This window comes from Miniopterus natalensis, chromosome 2, assembly GCF_054644295.1.
Source record: "Miniopterus natalensis isolate mMinNat1 chromosome 2, mMinNat1.hap1, whole genome shotgun sequence".
NCBI lineage: Eukaryota > Metazoa > Chordata > Mammalia > Chiroptera > Miniopteridae > Miniopterus > Miniopterus natalensis.
The window spans coordinates 27728447-27755880 of record NC_142082.1 but is presented as its reverse complement, the minus strand read 5'-3'; the positions used below and the strand labels follow the sequence as shown (position 1 = coordinate 27755880).

The window sequence follows — 27434 nt, the reverse complement described above, 5'->3', positions numbered from 1 at the left end:
TTTTCCCATCACTGACCTATTTTTCTGTTTTGGCAAGTCCATCTTAATTTTATAGGCCATTTCCTGACCAAAATTTAAGAGTTTTTTGTTGTTGTTGTTGTTGTTTTTAAATATATCTTTATTGATTTCGGAGTGAGGAAAGGAGAGGGAGAGAGAGAGAGAGAAACATCAATGATGAGAGAGTCATTGATCGGCTGCCTCCTGCACGACCCCGACGGGGGATCGAGCCCACAACCTGGGCATGTGCCCTGACTGGGAATCGAACCCCGATCGCCTGGATCCTAGGTCTACGCTCAACCACTGAGCCATGCCCGGTCGGGCAGGAGTTATTTTAAACCACTAACCCCAAAGGATCTTTAATCTCCAGGAAATGGATCTGGCCATAGTAAGATACAAAAGAGAAAATCCTCATTCAGGAGGCCAAGTGGCCAAGGCACAGAGGAGGTGGGTGACAGCGGGCACTGCAGGAAGCTGACCTAACTGATGGGAGCCTGGCCTCACAAGTTCTGACTGGGTTCTGCCCTTGGCCAGCCTCTAAGCATATAGTTCAAGCCTATTCTCAGCAGGTGTGTGGGAATGACCAGAGTCACTAAAGATGGCAAAACTCTGACAAAGTAGATGATCATGAGAAACCTCATGTCCCATGTTCTGAGGAGGAAAAGAGGACCACAGTGGACCAGGATCTTCTCTCGGCACCAGCTATCCCCACCTCCCATCAGCCAAGCCCTATCCAAATTAATTCTTGAGCATCCTGACACTCCACATGTGTGCTTCTAGACCCTTCCTCCCACTCCTAACCCTCCAAATAGCACCACAGAGCTGAAACTGAAATTGCTGGCAATAGCAACAACCAACAAGAACAAAAAGATAATGAGAACTGAAAAAGTCACTTTAAATGCAATGGTTCAGCTTCTATTTGAGTGTAAACTAATATCCCAGAATAGCCTGGTTATAGCTCACGTCCATCAAACCGCTGCTCCTATAAAATGAAGAGAATGGATGAGATCTATGGTCTCAACCCACAGCACCAACACCACCTGTTAGGAATGCAGTTCTCAGGTGAACCTCACACTCCCTGGTTCAGAAACCCATCTGTGTTTCATCAAGCCCTCCAAATGATTCTACTGTGAGCTCAAGTTTGAGGACTACTGGCACAAGTGACCCTTCTACAGTCTTCTCCAGCCCCAAGATGCCTTGATGGTATAATTACTTTGCTGTTTATTGCTTAATTTAGTTTAACCAACAGAATAGTGCCTGGCACAGAGAGAGCACTGCATAAATGCCTTACAAACATTAACTCGTTTAATCTTCATACATGTTCTCCGAGGGAGGCATTATTTTTGTCCTAATTTTACAGATGAGGAAATATGGGCAGAGAGAAGTAGGTAACTTGCACGCAGTCACACAGTTTTAAGAGACACAGCTGGGATTCAAACCAGCACCCATGATCTTAACCACTCCCCTATGCGGAGTGACTGTGGCTGGACTATCTTCCTCTCCAGGTGTATTCGAAATATTGCAATTGTATTTCCAAGAAGTTGTATGTACATCTCCCTTTAATGCAAGCTTCTTAGAGAAACAGTCATTTATTTTGCCTGGCTAATTTTAGAATCCTTGGAATTAGGCTGAACCCTCAGGTAGTACATGATTTCTATTTAAGATATAAGTTAGATTAAGTATTTTCTAAATAGTCATTACAAAAAAATGGACCAAATTTTGGTGCTGTGCCTTTTTCCCAAATAAAATCTTGTATGTCACAGCTAATAATAATAATAATAATAATAATAATAATATCACCTTAATTCAAGCTCTAACATAGGAATAGTTTGGACCTAGCAAGCAAGTTTCATACAACTCAGTAACAACCTCTGTGACATTAAAATGTTATTGTATTCTTTTTTTAAATTCTAAAACTCAAAAATTAAAGCTAATTAGGAGAAGGAGTTGCTTGAATTTAAATAAGACATTTTTAAAGTTGATACTCTTGGGTGACATGGAAATAAATGTTCTTGTGCATGAAAATAAGTCACTGGTTGCATAAGAGGATAACTGTGGATTTTAGAATAAATTTTGATTGTTTTTTTTTTCATATTACAAAATATACTTAATTTGTAAAACATAAAGTATTGTTAGAGTTGTAGCAGCCAAATGTTCCTCTGATTAAAATATACATTAATTAATACTAAATCTTTAATAGAAATGAAGAAAAAATAAGAAAATAGTTATCATTGGGTTTCTTTGTAACATTCTGCAACAAGAAACAAATATCGTCTTACTATCCTCAAGAATGCCCCATATGCTAAAAGACCAGTGTTACCTAAGATTTCTCTTTGTGAAAGAAAGACACAGGCTGCCATGTATCACTGTCCTCCAAAGCCTCTTCATCCCCAGGTGTGTCAGTGGCTGCTGGGAAAAGTTTGTGCAAAAAGTTTTGGAAATATTGAGTTACAACGAGAAAACACTGGGTTTTGTTCTTCATAAAGGAATATATTTCTTTTCTAAAACTCGATAAAAATTTTTAAACAATTTTCATTAAATGTCAAATACTATCTCTCCAAATATTCCACCGAGTTGGACAAAATTTACTTAATCAGCTAAACTCTGCCTGAGTAGATATACAAATGGCTTCTCCCATTGTTGGTATATTTGGTGAAATGGGACTAGGCAACTGACATCAAATTGGCTTTTTCCAGGTCCTAGCCAGTATCTCTTGCTGTTATCCGAATAAGAAAGAAATGCCAACAGTACACTAAGACATTTATTCAGTAATAAGCAATAGTAATTCCAAAACTCTGAAAAAAGTACTACTGATCCCAAGAGCAATAAAAGATGAGACTAGATAATTCTCCATTATCAACGAGAGATACACAACCAAGAGATCCACAAAAGCCCACACGCCAGGTAGTATATTGCTTTCATATCTGATTCAGACACTTTGCATTTGTCTTTTACTTTACCACAAATCAAGCAAGCTTTAAAACTCATACGACATAAAATGTTCTTATAGCGTTCAGATTAAAAACCAAAAGTAGCAAAGCTAGGAATATTACTAAACCATGGAATAAACTATTTACATAAAGAGTTCAGCATTGTATATATTTCCAAGTTGTGTTTAGTCTGTGGTGGAATATCTACTCTAAATTTCAAATTGAGAGGAAACACCTTCGTCTGGCATTGCTTTTCTTATGTTCCTTCGAACTACCACAGGGGTCAGCAATGTAATAGAATCTACTTGAGCCAGCACACAGCTCCACCAGGACTCTCCCAGGGGTCCTGGGAGAATGGCAGCCAGACACATTAGAACCAATTACAAGTAATTAATGATTTCCCTCCATGTGCCAGGCACACACACACACACACACACGCACACACTCATACCCCAGATGGTGGGGGCATTTTAAAAAGAAGCTATGTCCTCCAGCATCTCATAATTGTCAGGGGTGTCAAACCAACTGACATAAGACAATGTGATCCCAGCCACAGGGCAGTGATAACACCCAACGTTCCTTTCTTTCTTTTTTTTTAATGTATCTTTATTGATTTCAGAGAGAGGAATGGAGAGGGAGAGAGAGATAGAAACATCAGTGATGAGAGTCATTGACTGGCTGCCTCCTCTATGCCCCCCACTGGGGATCGAGCCTACAAACTTGGCACGTGCCCTGACCAAGAATCGAACCGCGATCTCCTGGATCATAGGTTGACACTCAAGCGCTGAGCCACACCGGCCAGGCACGCCCAATGTTCCTTCAATGCTGACTTGCTTCATGTGCAGTGAGCAACTGGGAGGTATCCACAGACCCTGTATTATCCTCATTTAACAGGTTAGGGAGCGAGGCTCAAAGAGATTACACTGCTCCGTGGAACACAGAGATCAGTCCTTCGTGACAATTACCCAGGTTACATGTGGGGGAGATGTGAAGAATAGGTCACGAAAATTCCCTGGATCCATATTGTGAAACGTACGCAAAACCAGGCCCAATTATAACAACGAGATGGCACTACACACCTATTAGAATGGGCAACATCCAACATACTGACAACACCAAACGCCGGGTAGGGCGTGGAGCAGCAGGCGCTCTCATTCATTGCTGGTGTGAAGGCAATGGGACAGCCACTCTGGAGGACAGTCTGGCGGTTTCTTACAAAACTAAGCAGACGCTTACCCTACAACCCAGCCAGTGTGCGCTTTGGTATCTACCCCAAAGAGTCAAAAACTTATGTCCACACAAAAACCCGCACAGGGATGTTTATAGCAGCTTTATTCAAAATTGCCAAAACTTGTAAGCAACCAAGATACCCTTCAGTAGGTGAAGGGATAGATACACTGTGGCACATCCGATAAGGATGGTCTTACTCAGGGCTGAAAAGAAAGGAGCTACCAAGCCATGAAAAGACATGGGGGAACCTTAAATGCATATTACTAAGGGAAAGAAGTCAATCTGAAAAGGCTACAGACTGTATGATGTCAACTATATGACGTCCTGGAAAAGGCCAATGTATGGAGGCAGTAAAAAGATCAGTGGTTGTGAGGAGTTTGGGGTAGAGAAGAATGAACAGGCGAGCACAGAGGAGTTTTAGGGCAGTGAAATGCCTGTGTGATACTGTAAGGTGGATGTACATCACCATACATTTGTCCAAACCCACAGAATGTACAACACTGAGAGGGAACCCTAGTGTAAATGATGGGCTTTGGGTGATGATGACCTGTCACTCAATATAGGTTCATCAATTGTGACAAGTGTACCACTCTGGGGGGGGGATGTTCAGAACGGGAGAGGCTGTGCTTGTGCGAACATAGAAGTTATATGGGAAATCTCTGCACCTTCCTCTCAATTTTGCTTTGAACCTAAATCTGCTCTAAAAAAATACTTTTTACTTTTTTAAAAAAAACAAACAAAACCGATACAGCCAAAGAGATGGAATCCTTTGGTCAGATAGTAGGCAGCCGCTGTCAGATCCTGAGCAGTAGAATTATATGGTCATAAACAGGATCTCTGAAGACAGCCTCACAACAACATGAGGAATGGGCTGGAGAAAACGCAAGGCTGAAAGAAGGGGCAGGAGTCAGGAGGGTTTGTGGCAATCCTGGCGTGAGGTGAGTAGACCTCAAATGGGGTCATAGCCATGGCAGGGGGGGCTCTGAGAAGCACCTAGAAAGGAGAGCAGGCCTGGTGACCAAGTGACATGGAGGATAAATAAGAGGGAAGGGTGAGGCCTCCAGATTTAGTCATCAAGGCCAAGTCAAGCATCAGGAAACATCAGGGGTGCCAATGACCAAAATGGGAGAGCGGGGAAGCGCAGTCGATCTGCGTGTAGATAGTAAGTTCGGTTCTGGACATATTTGCTACGTCTGCGATCAAATCAGGACAGCCCAGGTGAGATGTCCCACGGGAATGTGAAGACACTAGACTGGAATTCACAAAAAAGGGTTGGAGTCAACCTCATGGAAGGTAACGAATCACAGGAGTATATCTCCCCGAGTACTGGGGGTAGAGGAAAGAGAGGAGCCAGCCGAGGCCTACCCCACGGCGCACCCCCACTGAAGGCTTCGGAACAGGAAGAAGGAAAAGATGCAGAGAAACAGAAAGAAAAGTGGAGCAGACTCATGTCACAGGAGTAAGACCAGGAAAACAATGGGGAAGAAACACAGGATGGGCCTAGCTCACTATAAAAATATTAACACAGAATAATTCTCTCAGTGTTAAACTCCTCAAAAGAAACTGACAATTGAAACATGTTCTGGTTTACATCCCCTCTCATTGTATGAGTAAGAATGGTAGGAATATGTCTTTTGTATTGTTCCATAGCTGATATTTTTTTAGCGGTTGTTTAATAATAGCAGGAAAAACAATGCTCTAGTGATATTATTTTAGGCATTCTATTGTTGCTCTTGCTTACTCTAGCCCAAGAACTCAAAATACCAAATCTGCTTGAGAGACATTTTAATGAGGTTAACCTTTTTTCAATTTCTCAAACAATTGTTATAACAAACATTCATCAAATATACTTCACCAAAACAAAAACTGTCACTTATTCGCTTCTTGGTGCCCTTCTGATTGCTGAAAGGATTTGTTTTAGAAAGTCACATGTGGGTTCAATTTGTCTGGAAAATCTTTACCAGCTCTTAACTAGATAACTGAACTTGTGAAGTTACAGCCATCCTTACCAGTCCCAAGAAATTTGCCAAGAGTCTTGTTAATTAATAATGTAGGGCTTTGTGAATTCCCTCATGTCCTTGCCAAAGTGAGGGTAGGTTTTCTGGATCAGTACCTAAAGGCCCTCCCACCTAGAATCAGTCACCCGTGCTGCACCTCTCCAAACATCCCAATGTCCCTGCAGCCTCAGAAGAGGAAACACCACCAACCCCAGGGCCCTAGCTCTCTTGGAGCTAGGAGCTTCTTATCACCGTTCTCCTAGGCCTTGCCCTCATTGTCTCTGTACCCCACTGAGATAAAGCTCAGCTATCAGGATTGCTGATAACAAAAACAATGACATTTTGGTATCTCAAAGCAGGGAACTTTAGAGTCATCTTGAACTGCAGACCCTTAGACTTGTGAAAAGACAAAGTAGAACTACCACACCCACGTATGATGCCCCATAATAAATAGTTCATATAAAAAATATGCTGGGTCTACAGTTCCTATTTCTTTCTCAGATTTAGAAATGGGATGTCCTCCCAGAAGTTTCCCCGAGTTCCTCAAAGCTGAGTTAGGTGCTTCTGAGGCCCTTGGGTTACCTTGATTCTATCAATTACCGGCATGAGTTTTATTTGCCTGTTTCTTTCTCAGTATTTCTCTCTAGGCTGTGACCTTCCTGGGGGCAAAGAGTACGTCCCAGTCACTGTTGTATGGCCCGCACCTGGCAGAGTGCAGGGCATGAAGAAGTGCTCAGGGAGCTTGTACAGAAGGAAGGAAGGAAGGGATGGATCCCTGGGGGCAGGTGCAGATCAGCCAGGGAAACTGAGGCACGGGGGAGTCCTCCAAAATCATCCGCTTAATCAAAGCAGACACAAAAGGTAGGATCCTCTTGTTCCTAAACCACACTCTTCTGTGTGATGTAACTAGTATACAGCACTAATAATTTTGTAAGAGTACCACTCTTACACACAATTTATGTACATTATTTCTTCTGGCTGGTATTAGAGATGGTTCCCTTCACCCTGTTCAATTCTCTATATAAAGAGCATGATGATTTGCATTATATCTTCACCAATCTCACTCCCAAGATATTGGGTTCATGTTGCTGTCATTGGGACTAGATCAGAAATCAGTCTTCTCATTTCAATTACATTTCCAGCAGCACATGGTCCATACTCGAATGGAAACTAAATCCCACCTCCTCTAAGGTCTAGGTCATTCAGTCACAGGAATGGTGACTCATGGTCTGGAGATGCCAATATTGATAGGCAGGCATCACCACACTTTGGGCAAAGTTCACATTTCTGACCCTAAGACATAATTTGTTAAGGAGCATCACACAGACCCATTGGAGGGGGAAATTCAGAGGCTGTGGAAGGAACAATTCATTCAGTTCAGTGTGACTGCATGACTGAGAACACATGGCACTCGCCATCAAAACACTAGGAGCACATTTTTGTCTCAGGCCTGCACCCTGTTTCTGCATTCTTGCCTAAGGAAGAAAAGTTGGGGAAGGGAATCAAGGTAGGAATGGCAAAAACCACTGACTTAGAAAATCCATCTACACACTATAACCATATGGTCAAATGTAAAATCAAACAGACTCATATGAAAAATAAATAAATAAGTACAATTTGTGCACGGCACATAGTAGGTGATGTTTGGGCATACAAATGCAGGTAAAGTGTGATTCAGATACTCCAAAGTAGCAGGTAATCAAAGAATCATTTGTGTTAGCTTTTATATTAGGGTTTGATTGATTTGTAACATCTTATCATTCAAAATGTATTTTTAAAGGGATATTTTGATTGGATCAATATTAAAGTTATTTCAACTTCAATATTGATCCAATATTGGTATACCTAACAGCTGATTTTGGTAGGAGTTAAGCAAAAAATGTTATTGATGGCATGAAAAGTGAGATAATTTTAAATTTAGTCAGATATTATTTTTAAATGGATTTTCTTATATACCCATAAGTCATATGCATCTCTCTGTAATTAAGCCAGGAAAAATATAGTGTAATGATAATATCTGTTAAGTCAATTCGTGATCAGAGGGTGTCCACATTCCAGATCTCTTAAAACACTAGGTGATATCTTGAGGAATACCTTGAGGGACAGAGCAAAGCTAGTGGGCAGGAATGTACTTGGGCTTTAGAGAAAAAAGGGAAGTAAAAAATTGCCAACTCAACAGCAATGAGTTTTATTCCCCATGTAGGAACAGGAGTTTCCATGACTGAGTGGCTCATTCCTTAAAGTCCTGGCTATTTAAAAAGCTAGCTCTTATAATTAGCTTTGCTTTGTTAATATTATAAATCAGAAAATCTAAAATCTAAGTCCAAACAGAGGTTCATATTTCTACATAGAGAACTTGCCCTCATTAGCTTGCGATCAGGTTTAGCAATCTCTCCTTGGAATCTTTTGGTCAATATTTCTACACCCAAATAAAGTGTTCTGGAGCCTCCTCTTTTGAAAGTAGTGTCATCATCACTGGAGAGTGTTTAAATAACTGACTTCAGTGCGAGAGGCTAGACTAGAAGCTGGGCTAGGAGCAACAATCTGAAGTTAACTGCTAGTGTAACCATTAGTCTTTTCAATACCCAGTGAAGGCGCTGCCAGCAAGAAGTCAAACTCTCAATGATGAAACATGTGTACATATCACCAGTTTATTCTGGTATGTAACAGTTAATAATTTATGTACAGTGAAGTGCAGTCAGTGAATATCATTCTTCCAGAAGAGAAGTAAAAACACAAACAAACAAAATCTAAGAGCAAGATTAGGATTTGGAAGAGTAAGAGTGACTGTTAAGCGGGGCAAGTAGCAAAATCGTTTTTAAACATTTGGTGGGGGGGACCCGAAATGTGTTTAGAAACCACACCTTCCCGCGGTTTTGTCTACAAGGCTTTGACACTGGGGAACAGCTGAGGTCTTTATTCTGTCTGAAAGGAAGGAAAAAAGGGAAGAACAACAGTACATCAAGGACAGTCCAGAGCTGGAAGCCTTTACCGCTGCAAACCGAACTCCCTGCTCCTTTCCGGGCAAACACATAGCCGGAGGAAATGAAAAGTAGCAAAACAATTTGTACACAGAACAATGAGATGCAGTTTCATTTTGGTTTCACACTCAAATATGAATGTGGTTACAATTTTTAAATATATATATATGAATAAAAGACAAGGAGTCGAGCATGATAACTTTTTAAAGCTGCACTGCAGAAGAACCCCACTTCTGTTCTTGAGCGTGCTTTAGCAACATAAAAGTCGTGGGAAAGCAAAGATACAGCTGTTTCCAGGCAAACAGCCCAGACTGTTCAGCATCAACCACCAGTCTCCCAAAAAAACGAGAGAAACAAGCCCAAAGAGACGCCTGGGCACATGTGTGGGGCTCCGAGCACCAAGGGGAGCGCGTGTCCGCCCCTCCCGCCCCCGACTCACCAGGGCACCCAGGGCAGGTGAAGGCGGCCAGCCGCTGAGCGCCCGGCGATACGAGTTCAAATCCCACCGACTCCCAGGCACCCTGCAGTGTGCACCAAGTTCTGCTCGCTCGCCCCCGGCCCTGACGAGTTCCCTAACTCGCCCCTACTCAGGCCACAACAAAGGAGGCTCCCTAATGGATGTGCGATCGCAGCCCACAGGGATCACTAGTGGGAACCCGAGAGAGTGCACCTGGCCGTGCCACTAGCGATCCCCGAGGGGCGGGAGGGAGGCTCGGCCAGGGACAAAGGGGTAGCGCGGGGCGCCCGGGGCGCAGGGCGGGGCGCCGGGGAGCGAAGCCGGCCCGGACTCACCTTCGCAGCGGCTCTGCTGCGCTCCTCGTGGAGCAGAAGGGCTGCGGGCAGCAGCAGCAGCCAGACGCCGAGCCGGGGCCCCATGGTGGCGCGCCCGGGGCGGCGGCAACCGGTGGCTGGCGGCGGGGGACCGCGATCCGGCGCTCGCGGGCCGCGGAGGGCGGCTCACTCGCAGGGCGGGGGCGCGAGCGCTGAGCACCGTCCGCGGCGCGGAGACTTGCAGCGAAGACCTGAGAGAGGCCAGACGAGCTCCTCAATTTGTTGGCTCTGCCTCGTCCCCTCCTCCACGGCGCGCGGGCGGGTCTCAAAGGGGAGGACCCTGCCGCGCGGGTAAGAGGCGCGGGAGCGCGCGGTCCCAGGAGTGTGGCTGCCGCTCCGCCGGACGCCAGGGCTCTGCGCCGCGGCTGCTGCTGCTGTGGCACGCTCGGGGGCTGCACGGAGGGCGGCCGCACTGGCCCGAAGGCCGGCGCCCGGGAGCGCGAGAGGGCTGACGCGTTGCCGCTGTGCCCCCGCCGGCGCTTCTGAGGGGCGGAAGCCGGGCCCAAGGTGAGAGCAGTCCCGGAACTGGGAGACCCAGGCCGAGGGCGCGGACTTGGGGCGCCCTGCGCAGGCCGTTAGGAATTGGAGGGCAGGATGGGGATCGAGCGGCCGCGGCTAAGCTGCACCAACTAGGGCCTAGATGGGAGGGCCCCTCTTTCTTCTGTCTCGTAGTGGGGCGGCTCTCCGTCACCCCTGCGAAGAGGAGGTGGGCGCACCCCGCTCTCCCGCATCCCCAGACGGAGGCGGCTGCGCCTAGGATGCTTCCCTCCCCAACCCCTGCTCAGCCCGCTTTGTCTCGTCTTCCGTGCTAGGAGGGACCGGCCCGAGCCCAGGGGGACTGCATCGGGATCATGGACCGAGACCAGTGCACGGCGCCGGGCCCGGCCCCGCGGCGGTAAGCGACTTTCTGCCTTGTCCCCGGGCAACTTTCAGGAATTGGCCGAGGGGGGCCGCACGCTCATGGCGCTTTTCCTCCCTCTCCCGTCCAGGTGGCTGCTGCTGGGCGCCGTGACAGTGGGGCTCCTGGCCCAGAGCGTCCTGGCGGTAAGTCCTGGCGCCCGGACACGGGCTCCGATTCGCGCGCGGGAGAGTGGTTGGGACGCGGAGAGGCCTTGCCCGAGGGCAGCTCCAGGGCGCTCACCTGAGCGCGTGTGTGTGTGTGTGTGTGTGTGTGTGTGTGTGTGTGTGTTCTGAGAAAGCTCGCTTACCCCTAGGAACTTCTCCGGTTTGCCTTCCCTTGGGCTCCCCCCACCATCAGTCTGTGGGCCACAGTCGTCGGCCCTTCCTGGGGAGCCAATAATTTAAAACGTAGCCTGCGGCATTCTTTTCCTAAGTTTAGGCGAAGCCAGGGCAGGCTGTCAGCCCCATGGCAGTGGGGCGCCAGGGCACTGGGGGGAAGCGTTTCTGTGGAACTCGGAAGCTGGTGTCTAGGTTCTGCACTGTCCTTGGCAGAGAGTTTTTTTCTTTTGGGGAAATGGGCGGAGTGAGGGCAACACGCAACGTTGTACTTCATCTTAACCTTTGTGATGGAGGGGACAGCAGCTGGACTCTCGGTTTTCTGCCAACACCTGGTTTAGCCCAGGAAGAGCCAAGGTGGGAGCTGCTCAGTCTCCAACCTGTGACCCCCGCCCCAGATGCCCTGCCATTCCAGGCAGCTGTCAGTATTGTCACTGCACTGGCGATGGCACTACAGGATTTTATCATTGTGCTTAAATAATAGGAGCCACTTCTACTGAGCTTTGGGTAGCATGGCTAAACTGCCGCAGGTTTGGTGTGTCTCTCTAGTTGATACAAATGTTTCAACTGGGACTGAAAATCGAGGGGGCTTCCTAGGACTCCATCCCCTCTGAACTGTGCTGGAATGTGATTTCTGTCATACCTGACTCCCCAGGTGACTCCTGCTGGGAATTCCTCCTCCCCGCCGGGTTCCCACTCTGGGGAGAGGGCACACACAGGGACAGTGAGAAGCTGTATTTGCGGTTTGATTTAAATTCTCTTGTTTTCATATTGTTCTGTTGTCGTGTAAAACAGAGATTTTTAAAGTCTGTGAGCCAGGAAGAACTACCCTAGCTTGGAAAAGAACCTTTAGCCTTCCTTTTGTGCTGCCTTCTGCTCCAGTTTAGGGGTTGGGGAGTCAGAAAGGAAGTCAGAGACTGTGACTGGAACATTCCAGGCCAAAGTTTTCTTAAAACTCAGGTCTAATCTTGGTTTCTACATGTCCTGATATAAGAAGATCCGAACCTGGGTATCTGACCCTTATGGGTCGTTATGCACATATGACATTATAGGACTTGGCTCATATTTATAAGCCAGAGCAAAGCGCATACACCCAAAAGAAGGCCGAGGTTTCTAGAGAGGAAAGCACTGAATCCTGTTGAGCGTGGGTGTGATGGCTGTTCTGTCTCCCATACCCCTTTGTCCCCTAGAATCACTGCTGTGATATCAGTACTTTCCTTCCTGAGGATGGTGAGCGTTTCAGGAATCTTATCTAGGACTGGTTCTAAAATTGGTAGAAAGGGCTTCATGTCACAGTACCTGGGTTCTAAATGCAGCTCTACCCAGTTTCACAAATCGAGAGCCCTGGTTTCCACACTTTGAACAGGAAGAGAATATTCCCAGCTTCTTACAAAGGCCAGTGCCCTGTCACACGTATACACCTCTCTGCCTTCCTCACAAAGCTCTTAGATGCTGCAAACTCACCCGAGTCTCTTTGCTCTCTGATCCTTGGATGGGACCAAGAGCATTTATTGCCTAGCAAGTGCTTCTCAGAGTGCAGTCTTTAGACCCACTACACTCACCTGGAAAGGCTGGTTAAAAATTCAGACTTCTGGTCCATAGACCTTCTGATCAGACTTCCTGGGATGGAGCCTAGGAGTCCGCATTCCCACTTGATGACCTAGTTTTGGAACCACTGACCTAGAGTATTGTGTTGGGAGACAATGGGAACCACTTGTCAATTTATTTCATGTCCCTGGGCTTTAGATTTTAAATCTAACAGATAAAATACTTCTGAGTTGTTTTACTAGAGACCTATTAATAGTATTATTCAACAGACATGCAATTTGTGATGCTCAACAAAGGATCTACTTATTAACTTCTTACTGCCCACTGGCTTTAATCACTGTTACTCATAAAATAATTTCTTGATCCTTAACTGTATTCATTAAAATATCTTTCTCAATTGTGGCAAGTTCAGCTCCTCCCCTATTTGTGTGCCATGCCCAAGAATTCGTTGTCATTGCCTATTTGTATTAAGGGCTCTTTCCAGGGATAGGGCATTTCAGTAACAGGGGCTGCTCATTGTAACTTGAAAAGCTTTGTAGCAGAAACAGCTATAGATGGTTAGCAAAGAGAATAATTATTGAATGAGTACTTCCTGTGTGCCAATTTGTGTGTTTAATTGCTCTGAGCCTCATAGGAAAACACACCTATGATAACTGTTACTACCCCCATTTTACAGATGGGAAAACAGGCACAAAGAGTTTAAACAACTCACCCAGGGTCTCTCTATAAGTGGCAGACATGGGATTTGAACCCAGACACTTGCTCACTACACTAAAGTTCCCAGGATCAGTCTATAAGTCAGTAGCGCAGATGCTCCTAAGTTTTGGTATTTGAGTCTTCTGGTTGTGCTTTCTCCTTGCTCTTAGCTATGACTAACAGGGTGTTGTGTTGGGAGCCTGGTTACTAGAAAGGTGAACCCCCTCGCCCTCCTCCTCTGCTGCTTTGCTCTGAAGAGCAGGAGCCCGAGCCCAGAACAAGGAAGAAGCAATATGATCAGATGTCCAAAGGAGAAAAGGAAGCATAAATCCCACTGGGCAGCCTGGGCTCAGGACCCAATGTAAACACAAATGCTTGCATGTGAAACCGTGGGCGGCCCTCGCTGTTGTTCAGGTTGCCTTTCCTGAAGGTACCCTACTTTGAATGCAGTGCCGAGGTGCTGAGCACATGTGCAGAGGGCCCTTCCTAAAAGGCAGTACAGCATAATGGTTGCCAGCCCACGCTCTGAAGGCAGGCCACCTGGGGGCCATTCCCAACTTCACAGCTGAGGAGCTGCTGCTAGCCCTAACACTCACCAAGCCCCTATGTCCTGCAATGGGGGTGTTACCAACGGTATCCACCTCTAGGGTCGGGGGCTCTCAGGTGACTGGATGTGTGTGAAGTGCCCTGGAGTGTGGCACAGGGCAAGTGCTTCAGGTGTTTGCTGGGCCTGTGTCAGGGAAGGTCCTCTCAGCGGCATGCTGTAACATTCAAGGAGATTTAAAAGCAAAAGTACTCACTGCAGCCCATGCTGAGCATTGTTAGTTATCTTAAGAGATGGGACAGCAGCTTTGAAGATCTAAGAGACCAGTCCTGTGTGATTCTGGGAGGAAGAGAATTCCAGAGAACAAAGACCATCTTTCCTTAGATTAAATGTTCAGTGGGGCTGAGCTGACCTCATGACCTAACTGGAGAGACAGGCCACAGACTTTAGATTCTCAAAGGTATCAGGGTGTAGCCCTGTGCACCCCGGGAAATGCTGGGTTCCAGATTGCTTTCAGCACTAGCCTCAGTTTCCAGGGTGCATGCCCTGGAAAATTCACTTGAAAAATGACACTCCTGCATACTGCCATACCTTTCTCCCCACCACCACCAAAAAAGAAAGAAAAAAAAAGCAGCAGCAGCCATATGTTCTAAAGGTTTTTCTCTTCTTTCAATCAGTGTATTGACGAATTATGGAAAATTAAGATGCCCCTGATGATCTACTTAAGAATCACTGAGAACAGTTCTTTCCCAGAATTCCCTAGAGTTTTAGTCCTATTGTTCAAAATCTGGACCCCTAAGAAGAAGGGAAATATCACAAGGATCCTCCTTAACGGAAAAACAAACATATCTCAGGGGGCAGTTAAAGCAACCCTCCCTGGTGGCTTGTAAGACTTGGATGCAGTAACTAACACCAGGGACTCAGCCTAGCATCCCAGAACTAGACGCAAGCACAAAGGGAAGACGCGGAACACTACTCTAGCACTGTCGGTGGGTATATTTGGAACCAGAAAGAGAGGGAAAAAAAAAAATGAAATTCAAGTAAAAAGTTCTATAATAGAAAATGAAACTTCTCTAAAATAATAAAAATCAAATGATTGTCTAACTCTTTCTGGAGAGAGGGTAAAAAAAGGGGAGATGACACTGCAATTAAATAATAGAGAAAATTCGAGGGAAAACAAAAGGCAGTGAACATATAACTTTTCAATTTTATGTCTGATAATAATGATGTCATTACATAAAAGGTGGTTTGGGAATGTCTTGCTCTTTTAATCTGAAAAAGAATATTTATCTTTGATTAGAGGACTTCAGAGAGAGCTCTGAAATTTGCCCTTGCTCTGTGTGCTGGTATCAGCTGTTAGGCGAAGTTTGGAACCCCCCGACTTAGCTGAGTCAGCTTGTGAACCCACGACCTGTGCAGTAGCCGGTGGCCTCTGGGGCCAAGGACTGCACAGCAGTCTTGGGTAACAACAAAGCCTCGTGCCCACCTTGCAACTAACTGGCTGTTTGACCCCAGGGCAAGTCACTTAATGCTTTGGTTCTGGGGCTTGAGGGAAGGTTGACGAAAAGCCATTGTATGGTATCACTGCTGGGATGCTCCAGGTGAGCTGGAGAGTCATAACTGAGAACACAAGGTGCCCACGCCTGCCACAGGCCCTTCCCTGAGCTGAAACCATGGAGATGAGCTGGCTCTCATCCCACAGCTGTAGCATTGGAAATAGGAATGCTTTTCCAGGAAAACATTTGGACTGCCCCAGGATATGACTTGAAAGTAAATGTGCTACATCAGGCTTTTTATCTTTAGGGTGTGAGAAGCTTCTGGAATTCAATGAATGGAACTTAATCAGCTGAGATGAGAGAATGGGCAGGTCGTTTGGTGGCTACCTATTGCCACTCCTCTCGAATCTGCTCCCTCAGTTAATGAGGCTGTCCTGGGACAGATGAAGGTCTGAATGACAACTAACTTTGATTTCATGGGCTTTCCTGTGGTGTGATTTTCCTTTTGAGTATTCATGAAAGGAAAAGAGGATATCTAATCTTAGGGAGACCCATGGCATGTAGTCCAATTTCAGCCATGTGGTCAGGGAGTGAATTTCAAAGGAAGTACAAGTCTCCAGCAGCTCCTCCTGTAAGCTCTGCCCTACCCACTAGAAACTAAGCCCTTGAGTGCCTGGATCTGGTCTCCTCATGTTGGTACCTCCTGGCTCCTGCTGCTCCTGACAGACTGCTCATGCGCACTGGGCGTTCTGTTAGCCTGTGTTCTGCCGCCTTTTGAAGCAACAAGTTCTTTTGGGTTTTTGTTGTGTTGTTTCTTTGTTTTTTAAAAAAGTGGTGCTCTAAGTGCAGTGAAGAATCTTGGGGGAAAGAAATAACATTAGTGGAAAAACTGGCAAAATTCTGATAGAGTCTGTAATGTCCAATGTACTCATGTCAATTTCTAGTTTGGACAAAATGTGCCAAGATAATGGAAGACGTTGACATAGCATCATCTTGTCTGGCCTAAAGATATAGGGGTCTCTCTGCACTATATTTGCAACTTTTCTACAGATCTAAATTATTTCCCAATAAAAAGCTGCTCTTGAAAGCCAAGGGCCAGTCACATTTGGCGCACATAAACCAGACAGACAAGTGGAAAGAAAAGGCTGAGAAGCAGCAAGTCTGAGGCCAGTGAACAGTGGATGTGGTAGGCAGAGGAAAATATGCTTCCCATTCTTTTGCTAATAGATTAAGTAAACAAAAGGCAACGCCTATGGACTTGAAAATATAGCAGAAGTGGCCCCCGTGGGGGTAGGGGGGGACTTTTGTCTCCCTAACTTGGGTGGAGTACTGTGTGAAGAGGGGGGAGGAAAGGCATCCCAATGGAGTTTCCTCAGCTCAGCGTCTCATAGTGGCTCTGTGCTGAGCTGCAATAGCCTCCCTCTTCTTGACTGACTGACCAGGCAGGGAAAACGGTTGGTTTCCTGAGCTTGCAGTGGCATGGCAGGATTGCGCGATGGATTGCATGCCAATCCTCTCACTTCAAGAAAGACATTAAACATGCTCACACCTCTAGCCCTTGCTGACTTGTCAGGCCAGAGTTTGTGGGTGCTGTATGGAAAAGGAGGGACCTCCCCCACCTCTTTGCATGCCTAGAAAACTGGGTGGGTGGCAAGAAAGTGGCTCTGCTGGGTTGTCTGGTGCCCGAGCCCCACCTCCACACGCACTCCCTGTAGGCCATTGTGGTGGAATTTGGAGTTAGCAGTCTCCATGATGCCACAATTTCTATTTCAGTTATGGGCTGGGGAAAAAGGGCCAAGAACAAGGGTGGCCAATGGCCAGTGGCTGTTGCCTTGCACATTTGGCCTCTGTCACCACCCTGCAGGAACAGAGCAGCCTCTGTCCCCTGGCCCTTTCTAGTTCTGTTTTGGAGCTTGCTACATACACACCCTATCTCCTCTCAGTAGCCTGCAGCCCTGGTGACATGAAGGACACCCTGCCCTCTGACCTATTAGAGTACCCATGTGGCAGATGTCAGAATGCCTGTGCCTGGCTGGAACCTCTGTCCCTTAGAGTTGAGACCCATTCAAGAATCTAATTAGAGTGCCCTCTCAAACAGCTGGGATTTTGCATTATCATTAGAGATCAATGATTTTAAATCATCAGTCATAACTTATATAGACTCATTCATCCACTGCAGTTACTGCTACCACAATCCAAAGTTTAGGGCATGTTACATCATTTCTCGGGATTTGTTCAGTACATTGTATGCTCCAGGGCCTGGAACACAGTGAACACTCAGTGAAGTGTCTGTTCCATAAATGAGTGAAGATGTCAGTTAAAAATGAGTTAGTTGAAAGTATTAGAACAAATCTTTTGGATGAGGCATACAATCATGGAACAACTAATAGAAGATGAGATTAAAATGTACTTTTTCTCACTGTGGGTTTGTTGTTTTTTCCAAATTAAATGCTTCCCCCCACTGGATAAAGCTAGCTGTATATGATGATAAAGGGAGCATTGATCGGTCTGTGAAAGATTTGCATTTTTTCCTAGGGTTTGTTTCAACCCCACCCATAAAATTCCTATGTTGCTGCTTTTGCCCAGGTCAGTGATCTCCATGTGGGAATTACAGAAGAATTTGTGTTATTGAATTACATGCACTGATTTTCTGGTACCTGGTAGAAATTACATAACTGTGTTTTTCTGCATATGGAGCACTTTGGGCTCTGTGACTGTCTTTGTGGAGTGATATGGGCCTGTGAGAACAGAGGAAAGGGCTTCTGCTGGCGGGCACGATCAAAGACGCGTGCTCCCTGGGAGGCCTCCAAGGCTCTGGTTTGTCCATTAGAGAAAAGAGACGTTGATTAGTAAGGACTGTACAATAATTGCAAACTGGTGTCCGGAAGGAGGGACACAGGAAACAGACCAGTCCCATGGGACCTGCTAGTGCAGCCCTCCCTCCTCTGCCCTCTGAGAGGTCCCCTGGCATCAACATAAAAAAGAGTAACCCCTGAAGGTGCTTCTAGTGTTCCAGGTCCCCCAGGGACAGCTAAAATACCCCACAGGAGAAACACAGCAACTCCTGTTTGTTAAGCACATTGATGCCAGGAACTAATCTAAGCCGCTAATACACATTACCTCTTAAATGCCCACAACTCTGCAATCATCCCACTTTATAGATGTGCAGACTGAGGCACACACAGATTAGGGTACTTGTTAAGGTCAATAAGGAATGAAGTTGGGAATGAAGCCCAGGACTCGCTGATTCCAAAACCTCTGCTCTTAACCACTGTGCTAGACTGACAATTCCCTAGCCTTAGACTATGTATGCATGCATGCATATTCAAAATCCACAAGATGCTGAGCATATAAAATATACATAATATCTAATTATATCTAAATATAATGTATACTACATGTAAAATGTGTATGTATATTATTTATCTACATGGAATATATAGAGATAGATGGTAGATATAGATGATAGATAGATGATGATGGATAGATGATAGATAGATAGATGATAGATGATGGATAGATGATAGATAGATAGATGATAGATGATAGATAGATAGATAGATAGATAGATAGATAGATAGATAGATAGATAGATGATAGATGAGAGAGAGAAATAGGAAGCATGGAGCACTTCCTATGCTTCCATGACACACAGCCCTTGGATACTCCTGGCTCCTTTTCCTGCAAGGACAGCCCAGGCAGATGGCAGGAGAATGACTGTTTCTAGGGAGCGTCAGGCAGACCTATTCCTTTTAGAGTTCGTTTAGGGTCTGCAGAGAGGCTGACCTGTGCATGTAGGTGACATAGTGACTTGTGAACTCTGAGAAACAAAGACATAGAGGCTGCCTTCAGGAGGGGCCCACAATGGATGACGACAAAAGGCATGAGAGTGGGCACAGGGGAATTCAAGAGGCAGAACGGAACTCTCCTTCTCCAGGTCCTTCTTGAAATGCCAGGCCATGCAGGTGTATTTACTGCAGCCACATAAAGGGCAAAGGGTCGTGTAAGCACAGCATTACTATCTCAGAGCAGATGGACAGGCTCTTGGAAAATTGTCAGTCCTAACTTGGAGAAAGATTTACTGAAACCCCCTGGAGAGTAAGAGACCTTCCTACAATTATCTTAGCTCTGCAGGAGCCCCCCATGGTCAGCAGTAGAATGATGTCAGAATCCATTTTCTCCTGGAACAAAGCCCACTTCCTTATATTGGGGCTGCTTTTACTGCTGTGGTGTTTGTTCTAATGTTTTTCATTGGAGTTTCCCACGTGCCAACAGGTAGACAGGTGTGGTCTATTAAAAAGAGTTGGAGCATCTGGGTTTGAGTCCAAAGACTGAGGAAAGTCACTTCCTGTCGGAGCCCTGCTTTCTTCACGTGTAAAACAGAATGCTAATAACCATGTCACAAGTTCATGGTGAGATCATTTATGTGAAATTTGATGGCCAAATGAACATGTCCCATTCTACTAGGAATAATACTCACTCACAAGTTATGTACATTAATCTTCTCATGGGCTCAGGTCTGGGTCCCAGAGTGAGGACAGGCCAGGAGCAGTGAGTGGGGTTGGAGTTTCTGAGCACACATGGGTGTGGGGGTGGGGGTAGGAATTGTCCAACTGTGTGACCGAATTTTTTAAGTAAAATATGGCCCCTGGGATTTATCCATGTGTAGATGTAGAGAGCAACCAGCAGAGGCTTGCTGTTTGAGACCTAGTTTCTCTCTCCTTGGACTATATTAGACTTTCAGTACGTCGGATTTCACATTCGATTGTACTCATCAGCAAACGCCTGCAGAAGCCCCCTCAAGACTTAGAAGCATGCTGTTCAGAAGGGAATACTAAAGAGAGGACAGGACGATGGCATGGGGTTTATGAAAAGTAAGGCCAGCTTGGGTCTTGGGTTGGAAACCTGCTTTTGGTACTTTGGCTGGGTGACTTTGGACAAGTCACTTAGCTTTTAAGCTTTAGTTGCATTTCTAAAATTAGAATAAAAGTAGTTCTACCGCCTAAGTGTGCTCTGAAAAGAAAAAAAGAAATTGTATGTTAAGATCTTAGCAATCTCAGCATTGTAGTGCTTTCTAAGTGTTAGCTAATGGCTACTTGGTTTTAGGATTTGGGTGGTTTTTTGGTTTTGTTTTTTAATTAAATATGGGTCTTCGTGCTCAAAACATAAAAGTGTTTAAAAAAAAAAACAGAACCACCAAACTTTCAAGTGTTACTAGAGTTTCGAGAAAAATTATTGCAGACCTCACTGCCATGACGGGGCATTTTCTATGTGTGGCTTTTAAGGCAGAGGGGAAGAGAGTGTGCCCAGGAAGGCACAGCAGGGCAGAGAAGGCATGGGTACACTAGGCCAGCAGGACGGAAGGAATACAGGAGGGAATGGGAGTAAGATCCTGCCATCGTCCTAGTGCCTGTGGTGCCCAGAGGCTGGGCTGCGGACAAGCTCACCAGTGCACACACAGTTCACATGGCGAGATGGGTGCAGGGGCATCTTCCCACTGCCTATGGACAGTTGTTTTCATTTTTGTAATGAAATGCCAGCAAAAATTTTTAATTTTAACTAAAGTTAGGTCAAGGTGTAACTGAATTATTTCCAGAGCAAGGGGAAAGACTTAAAAACAAAGAACATCTTGTTCCAATAATTCTGAGACCCAAGTGTAATATAACAAAGCAAGAAAACTCGAGAAGTTTTGGTCTGGCAACATGGCATAGAAAACACCCAGTAGAATCTTAGGAGAGAACTTCTTTCTTGAAAGAGCAAAACGACACCTCTCACCCCACCCTTGCCATTTCCTGGCGGGGCATTAGCAATACTCAGTGTCTGCTATAGTTCCACAAGTTAGGACGAACAGGACACAAACACAGACCTGTTTCCTCCTGGGCACCCAAGTGAGCAAGGCCAATGAGTGGATTCAAACAGGAAGATTCCAGCTGGGAATTCCAGGGAGGAAAACCACCTCCTTCCCTTTCTTCCCTACTTAATCATTGTCTTAATTGTAACAACTGTCCAAGTACAATCAAGAGCCGAATAGGAGCCTGAAATAGTTTTCTTTTCCTATCTAAAAACCACCTTCCTTTCCTACCAGCTCTCCCAAGGGCTCCCCCCACCACCCAGCGCCCGCCAAGGCAATCTTAGCTCAGACAGGATTTCCTTCTTCATAGTCATCAGCTTTTATGGTCCAGCCTCCCCTTCCCGTTGCAAAATAAGGAATGTTAATAGCAAAGAGTCCAAAATGATTTGTAAATCTTATGCCGGAACATCTAGACATCAGTTGTTGTGTGTGCTGACCAACATCAAGTTGCAAGGATTTAGAAAAATAAATGTGTTTCTCACTAGGTCACATGATAACGGTGAGTTGTCAGCTGTCTGCCATGGCTTGTGAAACTGCCAAAGAGCAAACACATTCATTTTAATTGCATATCAAAAAAGCTGCAAAATTCAAACAAAAATGACAATTTTAACAAAAGTCCTTCAGGTTTTAGACAAAGGCTAGTTGAATGATGGGTCAGATTAGTCACATTTCCTGCTGGTACTGGGTCTGGTTCCCACCCTCACATAAGAACAGACCTTCGAGGCATGACATGAAACCTTCTTTCAAAGCCTTAGCAGATTTCCTGGCATCTGGAAGGAGAATGTAGTCTTTAAATTTCCCCAAATGATTCTAGGAAAAACCAGAGCAACCCAATTACAGGAATGATGAAGATAGTTGTCTGTTCTGCTCTTGATTAAGATGGAAACTCACTCAACTCACTCAGTTCTGGCTGCCTGTGCAGGAAGGAAAGGACAAGTTAAGTGAGTAAAATTCAGTCCTTCACTTCCCCTCCATCTGGTTGTACATGCACATGCCCACTCCTCTTTCTCTCTCCCTCCCTATCTCTCTCTCTCTCTTCCTCCCCCCCCAGTAATGTAGCAACGCTAGTAACACTAGTAGCAGCACACCACTGTCCCTTTCCTATTGAATTGCTCTTGCCAGGAAATGGAAGACCAAGATTGTTTTCTCCCAATTCATATCAGTGGACTCACATCAAAGAAGTTGGGGGGGAAAGAGTAAAATATCTCTTTACAAATTCTAATTTCTTCTATCCCTTTTCCAAAATTTCTTCGCCAAGACCCTGTGCTCTTCTAGATCTAAAACTTTGCTCAGAAAATGGATCTAAAATTATTACATATATGCAGAATTTGCTTCTGGTTTCCTGTGAAACCAGTGGACCTTGAACTGGCAGGACTTTAGGATCGCCTGGGGAATTGGTAGTATTGTATGTAATGCCCCCATCCTGCTCTTCAGATATTCTGAGTGAGCTGCTCTGGGGTGGGGCCAGGCATCTAAAGCTTCTATCTGTGGATTAAGCAGGGAATGTCAACCTGGGCTGAAGTGGCAATCACCCGGGGAATGTTCCATAATGCTGGTGCTGGGCCCATCCCCTGCAGCTATTGGGATTTACACAAGTCCCTCAGATGACTGTAAAGGAATTTAAAGCCCACGCAGAGATGAACTTCACCCTTTAAGGTCAGGAGGACTGTTGCCGTGCTCACCAGGAAGTTCTGGTTCTCTGGTCTTGGGTTCTCCACCTACTAAACATAGCTTGTGTCCTGGGAATGTCCTGCCGCTCTTCACGAGGCGTCGGGGCATGGCTGGCAGTGCACAGCCCAGGGTCTTCTCCAGCCACTGGACGCCCCCTCCCTTGGGCTGTGATTTGTGGGTGATATCTTTGCCCTCCAACAAGAGCGGTTTATCTGCTTCTCATCTAATTGGAATTTAATGTTCTAGAAACAAATGGCTTATGACTTAACTTAGTCCAGAGGGGGAAGAAAGTCATGGTCACCCTTCATTGTTTTTTTTAAATCTAAAAATTCCTTACTTAAGAAGTAAAAGCAGGTAAGAATAGTGTTGACTTCTGTCTAGAGATTCTAGAACCTGTGCTCTTCTAGATCTAAAACTTTGCTCAAAAAAATGGATGGCTGGACAGCACTGATAATTCAAATGACTGAGAAGTTTGATTTCCCTAGAACAGAATCTAACCCCGGACCATCTGCTTCTGTTTGGTATAAAAACTAGAAAGCGAAGCCAGGCTAGTGTCTCAAAGGAAAATAAATGTATTTAAAAGGAGGTTGTATATCTATTTCATCAAGTTTTTCAGTTGCCTTTTTCTTTTTTCTGCTATACCATTTACAAAATCTTTATTCTTCTAATTCTTGAGTTAAGGACAAAAGACTAAGGCTGTTTATTCAGTTCGCATTTTTGCCTTCATGTTGGCTTGTCCTCTTTATTGGGCTTAATTAGCTGGCTTCTGTAAGAATAAACTGAAAGAAAGGCAGACTTCATGAGGTTTCTCTTAGTTCCTCACATTAAAAAAATTATTTCAGATCTTTCTTCTTTCTAAGCATTTCAGGTGTTAAAAATTAGGTAAATTTCCTGAAATAAAAAATAAAATCTTGACGCATAATATATACATCACATATACAACAAATATAGTGATTGTAAAGTAATCATTTGAAAGCAGTCTTATTAATGTCACCTCAGGTCTCTTGTATATATAGTGCAAACCATATATAGTGTTTTTTTAACTGTGGTAAAATACACATAACATAAAATTTACCATTTTCATCATTTTTAGTGTACAGTTCATAACATTAAGAACATTTTCTTTGTTGTGCAACCAGCCCCACCATCTATCTCAAGAACTTTCTTTATCATCTCAAACTGAAACTCTGTCCCCATTAAAAACTGACTCCCCATTTCCCCTTCCCCAACTCCTGACCATGTCAGCAGGCTCTGATTCAAGGCCCAGGAGGAGAAGTGCATCTGTGTGAAAGGCAGCTGCCTGCCGGAGATGTTGGAATGATGCATGGGTGCCTGGCACCAGTCTTGCCATGAGCTTTTTCTTTTTTAAGTTAGTTGTGTTGCATATGTGTCTTTAATGAATACTCTTTCCCCTGCCATTGTGAAACCCAGCATTTAAATGAGTGTCAGGGGAGCTGTGGGGCCAGTTGGAGGGTCTCTCTCCAAGACAGTGGCTCAGGGGTGTCTTCTCTTCCTGCCTCCACTGTGCTCATGATGGAAGGGTACCCAGGGGTGCAGTAAGAAACTCTGAAAGGAGAGAGGGCTTCCCCTTCCCCCCAAACCTGAGCATGGCCCCCATGAGCCCTGTGAGGGCAGGGGCCAGGTCGTGAGCATGACGACTGTCCAGTACCCAGTGCAGGGCTGGACTGCGATCTGACTCATAGGACAGACAGACACCAGCAGGAGGGAAGAAAGCAGGAAAGTCAGGAGTCCTGGTCACAACCAACACTAAGTGTTTGGGGGCCTTTTTGTTTAGAATCACAGCACAAATCGTTATGTCAGTGCCATCCCTCATGAACATGCACCTGAGATCAACTAGTGATGAAGAGTTCCTCTTTCATTGGCTTCACTCAATTTCAATTGCTGGATAAAAAACTGCTGGGATAGACAGACATTGACTTATGTACAAAACTAAGGCAAAATAAGCTTCCACCGCAAGACAGAGTCCCAAACTATTTCATAGCATGCATTTTTTTTTTTTCTCTTCAGCTTCAGCCCCAAAGGAAGTCAAGCATTTGGCCAATGAGCAGTCTATGGACTGAGTTGAACTTTTTTCTTCAGGGCAGAAGAGGTCTGCCAGTGACCTCCTTCATGCTTCCAGAAACTCAGCTTTATAGTCTGTCAAGAGTAGAATATGAAAAGTGGAGCAATGACCAAAGCCACAGTCTGTGGGAATGGGCGGCGGCCATCAATCAAAGTCCCCCATTTGTTTAGCCAGCAAAGTGATAACTGGACTTGCTCTTTCAGGAGTCCCTCCCTACTGGGCCCATGATAGTGCAGTGACTTAAGGGAAGGGGTGCTGGCCTGAGAAGTCACTTTCTCCTGTAAACTCTGATCCCTGACAAGGAGTGAGACCTACAAGTAGGCGATGTCTCCTCACCTGGATGCCTGAGAAAGCAAATGGGACAAAGCTCCCCAGTCCTGGCTGGAGCTGCAGAGCTGAGCCAGAGCAGTGCTGTGCAGACCCCAAATTCAATTCAGCAGATTCAGATTCAGCAGATCTGGGCAGGATCTGAGACTGCATTTGTAATCCACTGCCAGGGAATTCCGGGATGCTGCTGGTCCAGGGCCCACGGTTTGGGTAGCAAATCCTAGACATTGTTTCTAGAGCCTCGTGATTCTGTTTTCCCTTTAGTCACTTCCTAGCAATCCATAGAATGTTTAACCAGGGCTGGCTTTCCCCTGGAACAACCTGCAAATCTTCTAAAATGTTACAGGAATCACACCACACTTGGTTTTGCAGGCAAGTTTTGGAAAGCCATGGGAGAGAAAGATCCATTTTCATCTGCTGGTCTCCAGAAGGGTTAAGGAATTTCTCTCCCTGCAAAGTATTTTATCTTTTGATATGTGGGGCTGAGGCTTCTGGGGTCATGTCCTGCCTGAGAGCAAGTTCGACCCTAAGCATCGCAAAAATAGCCTGTTAGAAGAGCGAGGAGAATGAACGGGAGAAGGGGCATCATGGCCCATTTCATGAAAACACATTTACCCCATAAAGATGGGTCTTCTTCACACCATCAGTCTTAGCCCATCATCTGAACAAAATTTAAACCAAAGGTGTACATAGTGATCAGAAGTCAACACATGTCTGAGTCACTGTTTAGAACCAATTATTGGAAACAAAAATGAGCACTCCTGCTTCATGGAGAGTTTATCTGAAGGCTGTTTCCTTTTGAAATGAAGGTGAAAACATAGCTCCCTCACCCCCACCCCCAGTTATCTTTCTAAGTTGTTAGAGGCAGCTCTGTTTCTCATGGAGTGACACTTGATTCTCCCTCGTGATGGTCAGTTATGTATTTGACCACCTCTAGTTAAAGCATTTACCAAAAGGAATCCTCTGGAAAATTCCATTTTCAGTCACGTAGTAGAGATAAAAGCAAAGATTGAGAAGGCACACATATTATCTCACTGTCTGCAAGGGAAATCATTTTGGAAGACTATCGAGTGGAGATAGAGAATTCTTGAATTGAACAATGACTAAGTGCAGTAATGGGAAGATTCCTCTGTGGACTTAAATCCCTTTGTCCCTTCGTGTATCTCTATTTACTGTTCTTCAGACTCCTCATTCCTGTAAGTCTTCCTCCCTCCTTCAAGGTTCAGACTTTGGACTTTGTATGTGACAGAGCAGAAGGACCAGGCATCTCCCACATTATGAATGAATGTATCCTGTCCCAGAACTTCATTTTAAGTCATTGCTTCTAACTCAGGTCATTAACTGCCCATTGCCCAAGGTGAGGAGTTATGACCTCAGAGTCCAGCTCACATGCCTTCAAGTTGGACTCCATCAGTCATGAATTGTAACCTTGGGAGAGATCTTTTGTTTTGTTTTTTTGACCCTGTTTTCCTCCTCTGTAAGGTGAGTTTGTAATTCTCCCTCAGCTAGTTGCTAAGAGGAATACATTTCATAATATATGTAAAACACTGAACGCAGTGCCTGTTGTGAGTAAACACCCCCAGCAGGAGCTGTGATTACTGCTTTCTCCTCTGAACTCAATGACCACTTGAACTTGAGTATGTCCTCTCCTTGCCACTCTCCCCAGTGACAGCCCACTCACCCAGCCCCCTCTGCACCCCTCAGTCATGAAGCTTTAGCAGGTAATTGCAAGTTTTCCAATGTAGAGATATCTCCTTCCACTTCCTTTCCCAGCAGCATATTGCGGGCCACAGGAGGTGTCTTAAATAGGCTGTTTGTGGACATCAGTTACCTGAGTTTTCACTGACCCCAGTTTGCACAGGCCCCTTCTCGGGAGATTCCTGCAGCCTCAACAGCATAGATTCCACAGAGAGGAGCTACACACCAGACTAAGGCTCTTCCTCAGTCCCCACACCATGTCCAGCTTCCTCCTCAGTGATTCTTACTCTGCTGAGTCATTCCCACCGGGATCCATCC

At 45.3% G+C, this 27434-nt stretch overlaps 2 protein-coding genes across 2 annotated transcripts in view; one reads left to right on the top strand and one right to left on the bottom strand.

The window, feature by feature from the left end:
• Positions 1-10308, bottom strand: part of COL4A1 (collagen type IV alpha 1 chain) — a 127682-nt gene extending 117374 nt beyond the window's left edge. Inside the window, exon 1 of the mRNA XM_087814229.1 lies at positions 9928-10308. Within this exon, the coding sequence (XP_087670355.1) occupies positions 9928-10011 (84 nt within the window). The 5' untranslated portion in view covers positions 10012-10308. The remainder of the gene's footprint in view (positions 1-9927) is intronic.
• Positions 10309-10375: 67 nt separating this feature from the next.
• Positions 10376-27434, top strand: part of COL4A2 (collagen type IV alpha 2 chain) — a 191826-nt gene continuing 174767 nt past the window's right edge. The window contains exons 1-3 of the mRNA XM_087814230.1: positions 10376-10473; positions 10779-10861; positions 10956-11010. Of these exons, the coding sequence (XP_087670356.1) occupies positions 10818-10861; positions 10956-11010 (99 nt within the window). The 5' untranslated portion in view covers positions 10376-10473; positions 10779-10817. The remainder of the gene's footprint in view (positions 10474-10778; positions 10862-10955; positions 11011-27434) is intronic.